This window comes from Solea solea, chromosome 4 (genome assembly GCF_958295425.1).
Source record: "Solea solea chromosome 4, fSolSol10.1, whole genome shotgun sequence".
Taxonomy (NCBI): Eukaryota; Metazoa; Chordata; class Actinopteri; order Pleuronectiformes; family Soleidae; genus Solea; species Solea solea.
Window position 1 is genome coordinate 414663 of NC_081137.1, and position 6000 is coordinate 420662.

General features: G+C 41.6%; 1 protein-coding gene and 1 long non-coding RNA gene across 2 annotated transcripts; both read left to right on the forward strand.

Annotated features, from left to right (window-relative positions):
- The first annotated feature begins 2040 nt into the window (after nucleotides 1–2040).
- On the forward strand, nucleotides 2041–3591 carry LOC131458132 (uncharacterized). Its single transcript, XR_009240063.1, has 3 exons — nucleotides 2041–2128; nucleotides 3043–3252; nucleotides 3369–3591. It is a non-coding gene; the product is annotated as an uncharacterized LOC131458132 (long non-coding RNA).
- Nucleotides 3592–3948: 357 nt separating this feature from the next.
- On the forward strand, nucleotides 3949–5716 carry LOC131458129 (kinesin-like protein KIF23). The gene is made up of 5 exons (XM_058626888.1): nucleotides 3949–4057; nucleotides 4133–4279; nucleotides 4361–4514; nucleotides 4653–4723; nucleotides 5257–5716. Exons 2-5 carry the CDS (start codon nucleotides 4230–4232, stop codon nucleotides 5297–5299), a joined length of 318 nt encoding a protein of 105 aa, XP_058482871.1. The 5' UTR covers nucleotides 3949–4057; nucleotides 4133–4229; the 3' UTR covers nucleotides 5300–5716.
- Nucleotides 5717–6000: the final 284 nt, after the last annotated feature.

Genomic DNA, 6000 nt, shown 5'->3' on the forward strand with positions numbered 1-6000 from the left:
TAAAGACGATTGAACTCACAAAAACCTTATTGCTTATATAATGATCACGTTTATATGATAACGTGATACTGACGCCCATAAAAATTAAAAAAGGTGTGTTTTAATATAGGCCTACATTTATTGAACATGACAGAACAACGATTAGAACTAATAATAAAGTTCTACTCGATCATGTTTTTAACCTAAAGTTCCGTGCTGGTGGTGGACAGACGTGAAGTAGACGAGATCTGCCGAGTGCGTCATTAAGCAGATGTGACCTCTTTCCAGGAAGATCTATGAAACATTGGCATCTGAATCAAACCCAGCCAGTTGGACATCAACAAAAGCACGGAAACCCTCGAGTCTGCACCGGAAGTTGTCATGAATACAAGTAATGAATGATATGTGGTTTTTATTTGTATGCATAGCAGACAATGAACTATTTACATGTTTCGAAAAGTAAGTCCTCACTCTCTAAGGCTTTCCAGTTTGGAAAGCTCTGTGTGGCTCTGTGTTATCTCGCTGATGAGACAAAATAATGAAGTCATTAATGACACTCACATACAGTACATTATGGGATGTAAACTGTTTCCTAAATGATCAGTTCACCTCAGTTCCACATGTGTCCATGTCTTTGTCTTTGTCCAGGGAGATGGAGCGTACAGCGGCAGGGACAGATTTCAGATTGTGTTGGACAGTGAGCGTGTGTTAAAAGGAGACATGTGCATGTAGTCTACAAATCAGTGTCAGTGTCTGATATCTCACCTCTGTATGATTGAAGCCACACAATCTGCACTCTTCTCATCTGTCTGTGGACTTTCAACCACTCCAGACAACAAGTGCATCACCTGGTCCACTTGGTCATCATCTTCAAAAAGAAGGAAGACCCTGTCGTCCTTCTTGGTCCAGGGAGACACAATGTTGCCTCTGATGATTGTCTATAAATATATTATCGGTGTTTAGTTTGAGTATTCCTATATAAATACACAAAGACCACACACACAATGCCATTGTGTGAGTAATGACATGAACTGACAAAGTACTTTGAATAAGACATTTGCACTTCCTGTATTTGAAGACGTGTCCTCTTGTCTGGCCACAGTAACATCACTGCTCTAAATGGACTCACACATACTGTAAGTCTGACTGAGAGAGGACGGATCTGTGTGCTTGATGATGTGTGAAAGAAAAGTCTTTGCTGTAGGGATGGTTGACCGCGATTCAACGGAATGTTTCCATTTCTCAACATGAACAATATTATTCATCAGCAAATCTTTTATCTTAGCAATTGTAGAAGTGAGGTCACAAGTTTTCAAATGAGCAAAGAGAAATACTAATATATAGAGAGCATATAGTTTATCTTATACGTTTCTTGTAACCTGTACATATAAATAAAAGGAAACATTGTTGTGTCTCGCTTGCTGTTACCATCGCTATCGTTACAGCAGACATTACTGGTTAATAAACCACACTTAATTGATTTAATGTATACAAATAATGACTATTCATCCAGTGTTCAATCTCAAAATGTGTTTTATATCCATTCTTACCATATTAAACAGGAAGTGCCCTGTAACTTTGCGCAGAGACGCCACTGAAAATAACAGTACAGTACTTCACTTTTTTAAAGCAGTGATGTCAGGGAGGCACTAATTAGTCACTATAAATCATCAGGTTTTGTCAAATGTAGCTCAGTGCCTCTGTGAAAAGAGCACTGAGGTTATTGCCTCTTGAGTGTTCAGTAGTAAAAAAGTGTTATTTTGCAAGCTGTTGTGATATGCCCGCTTGCTTGTGTTATGTTGCAGGCATCATGTGACAGTAGGTAATCTACAGACCATGTTTTTTAACAGCAACTCCCGATACTGTATGTTTTCATCAACCCTCTGTAAAATGTGTGCAGAAGTGTGTGTGGCACACCTAAAATAGGTAACCACAATTTTGTTTTATTTTTATGATTGCAATTATTTTATGCAAAGTATTGTTTTTTAATGATTTATTATTTCGGTGGTGCAACACAAATATTGAGATTGGGAGGGCGGAACGTTGTTTCCCAACAGTTGCCCGGGGAATGGTTAGGGGTGTGCAACCGCTGCCGCTCTCAGAGACAACCTGCTCTTCATGTGTCTCTCTCCTTTACCTGCTATCACAGGTCAGTGTGTGTGTACACCGCGATTTTTGTTCTATATTAACAAATATTAAGAGCGTGATTTTTTATAGCATGTTATCTTAATGTTTTGTTACTAATTGACAGAGAACATATAAGAAAGTTTGCCCGCGAAGACGCCATTTTGTGCCGCGCGCGGCCGCAGTTGCACTATAAGTGAAAAGTCTGTTTGTTGTGAAAGTGTATTGTTATGAGTTTTATCTGACATAATTATTTTTGTTTTTGTTTTGTTCAGGCGCCTGTTGCCAGGTAGATTTAGTTTTGACATAAGCACTTTGTTTAATTTAGTAATTTCAGTGCCCTGCTATGGGAGCAAGGTAGAGATATATATATATATATATATATATATATATATATATATATATATATATATATATATATATGTATATGTAAAGGATTTAAGCAGCGAAATTACACTACCTGGACTAGTGTTTCTATCAGTTTGGACTGTGGTGAAAAAAAGGTAATATATATATATTTACGGAACTGTTATGAATCTGAATTTCAGAGAGTATGTTTAAAGAGCAAAAGATGAGACAATTTGTGAGACTAGAATGTTGATTTTGATTGTTTTGTGAAAAAGTAAATCTGAACATAACACTGAGATTTGTTATATACATTGTGCTTATGTGATAATTGATGTTTAATAAAAGCAGAGACAACCTGCTCTTCATGTGTCTCTCTCCTTTACCTGCTATCACAGGTATATATTTGTTAATGTGGTCTCACATCTCTGGGACCTGTAACATGTGCCTGCTCTATTTGTTAACACACCTCTTTATAAGTCATAAGTCCGTTTGCTAACCTGCCTCTCAAACTAATCACAAAGCATTTGTCTTCCATCCTGAAATACAAGAATGCCTAATCTCTCTCTCTTTCTCTTGTGTGTTTTTGTATAGATTAAAGAGAAGTTGGCGATATGTGACAACAGATGCAGCGGTAACCAGTGAAGATGGTGATGCTAACTTGCTCGGTTGCGCCCTGGAGGCCATCTTCATCCACGGCATCAAGAACAAATACATCCGCTCAGTGGCAGCGGGTCGGGTCAGGAAGGGAGATCGGGGACCCCTCCCTCAGCCTTTCTTCTGGAGCCTGTCCTGAACCCACCGGTAGGTTCAGGACAGTTTGCAAATTTTAATCTTTAGCGTGATCATTTTAAATACCAGTATCAATGCTGGGTTCATAAAGTAATGGAGTGTCATGATGCTGTCTCTTAAATGCCCAGGGATGTTATCAAGGAGCTAGAGAATTTCAGCTTTTTGGGAACAGACGTGGGTACTGAAAACAACTAGTACTGAGATGAGCTAGAGGCGCGCGGCAACGGGGCACACGGAGACTCACAAGCTGTCGAGTTTGTTTTTATAAATACATTTTTTTAATAAAATTCATGAAACAATACAGTTTACCAAATAAAAGCTTAAATAAAAACATAAAACATTTTTTTTTTTAAAAAAAACCTTAAAAATATTTAATTTAAAATCTCTTTCTGCCCCGTATGATGTCCGCTATGTGGTACTGGAGAAGCCTCACTGTCCGAGCCTGAAGGGCGGGCTCTTCCAATAGGCACTTTGAGCACGCCTCTTTAGTCGGATACCGCTTCTCAGCGATGGCGTGCCCAAAGTGCCTATTGACAGCAGGGTTAGGGTTGAGGTCAGAGCTGCAGCTCTGTCTGTCTGTCTGTGACAGACAGACTGAACCATGTGTCGAGCAGGAGGTCAGTGTCTCATCACATCCCATAATACTCTTTCTACATACAGATGATTATCAGTTGTAAACAAGAAACTCAAGTTTGTAAACCACCCACACACACTGTTGGTTTTGTGTGTGTGTGTGTGTGTGTGTGTTCTACAGCCACAGCATTTTCTCCATCAGGATCCTCAGAGTGGACGATGTTGGAGTTCCCAGCATCAGCGAGTAAGACTCCGCCCACATGTCTCTCTGTGTTGTTGTTGTTGTTCTCGTCACTGACGTGTGTGTGTGTGTCTTCAGGTTGTCTCTGTGTGACCTCGCCGCCTCTGAACGATGTTCTCAGACTCACAACACAGGAGCGAGACTGAGGGAGGCGGGAAACATCAACGCGTCTCAGATGACGCTCAGGCAGTGTATTGATGCCATAAGACGCAACCAGCACACCGAGTATGACCGCAGCCTGTCTGTCTGTCTCTGACACCGTCTGTCTCTGACACCGTCTGTCTCTGACACCGTCTGTCTCTCCAGGGTCCAGAAACATGTCCTGTTCAGAGAGTCTAAACTGACTCACCTCCTGCAGTTCTTCTTCTGTGGTGGTGGACGCGTCTCAATGGTCGTCAACATCAACCAGAGCGTGACGTCTTTCCACAGCACGCAGAGCGTCTTCAGGTTCTGTGCTCAGGTGTGTACACACACACACACACACACACACACACACACACACACACAAGCGTCCACAGGTCAGTGATTATTGATCGTCTTCTGTCCTTGGCTCCTCCTCTTTACCGTCTCATTCTCTCTTTCCTCCTCTTTCCTCTAGGCGGCTAATCGAGCTCGAGGCTGTAGTCGACCATCTACAGGCCCGGCTCGAGAGGGTGGAGGAGAGACAAGGTGAGACAGAGAAGTTTCAAGTGTCCCCCTGTCCCTGATAATTGCACAGACTACATATTTCTAACTGGACAGAATTGTTTCTTTAAAAAAACTTTTTCTGAGGTCAAAGTCCCACACTGACACAGTCATGTGACCTGTGAGGTGAAAGAAACTAAAAACTCAGTCTATTTTTATCTTGTCTCTGAGCTGCAGCAATTCATTCATTCAGCCAAAATATTAAAGGTTATAATATTTGTTTGTCTCTTGATATCTGAGTTATAATTAAAATGTTCTTAGGCCTTATTTTACAATTCCCTGTGAATCTTCACTCCTGTGTCTGTGGACAAGGACGTGACCTCGTGACATGTCTGTTTCCTTAAAGTAATGTAGTGCAGTGTATCTGTTTGTGGTCTCTTATCTGCATACAGACACATCTAGCATTGGTCTGTTCCTGTTCTAGACCAAAGACCGACCACGTCTATGAAAGCAGCAGACAAAGAAAAAGCATTTACAGTCCACACTGTGTTTACATCTCCATCTTCTGTCATTTACAGAGCCACCCCAGAGAAAGAAGCCCCAGAAGAAGTGGACGGCTGAGGAGCGGGCTGCTGTCAATAGGCACGCCATCGCTGAGAAGCGAAATCCCACCAAAGAGGCGTGCTCAAAGTGCCTATTGGCAGAGCCCGCTCTTCAGGCTCGGACAGTGAGGCTTCTCCAGGACCATGTTGACATCAACCGAGGAAAGAAAAGATTTTAAATGAAATATTTTTAAGGTTTTTTTTTAAAAAAAAAAAAAAAAAAAATGTTATGTTATACAATAAAGAATCTTGAAACAAACACTGCTTCTGACCGAGGAACGTGAAGGTTTTCCCGGCGTTGGTGACTGCGTAGGTGAACACCAGACAGTTCTCGCCCTCCAGAACGTCCCGGACCAGACCACGGACAGAACCCTCGAAACACGTTCCTCTGACTGGACTCTGGACCAAACACCTGGACAACAACATGAACACAGGGTTCTGCTGCTTCAGTCTGTGGAGCAGCTGCTCGTAGATGATGATGATGATGATGGAGTTACCTGAGTGAAGCTGAACCTCTGAGCCGTCTGTGGGAGGGACTTATCACTCTGTCGGTTTGATTGACAGCTCCTCTGAGCTTTCAGGACCACAGTGTCTGTCTGGTCCTTCCATGGTCACACACTCCTGCACAGCGACACAAGACACAATGAGACGACACATCCACTGTAATAGTTCATCTTTCTTATTATTATTAAAAATAAAAATATTAATACTAACAATAAT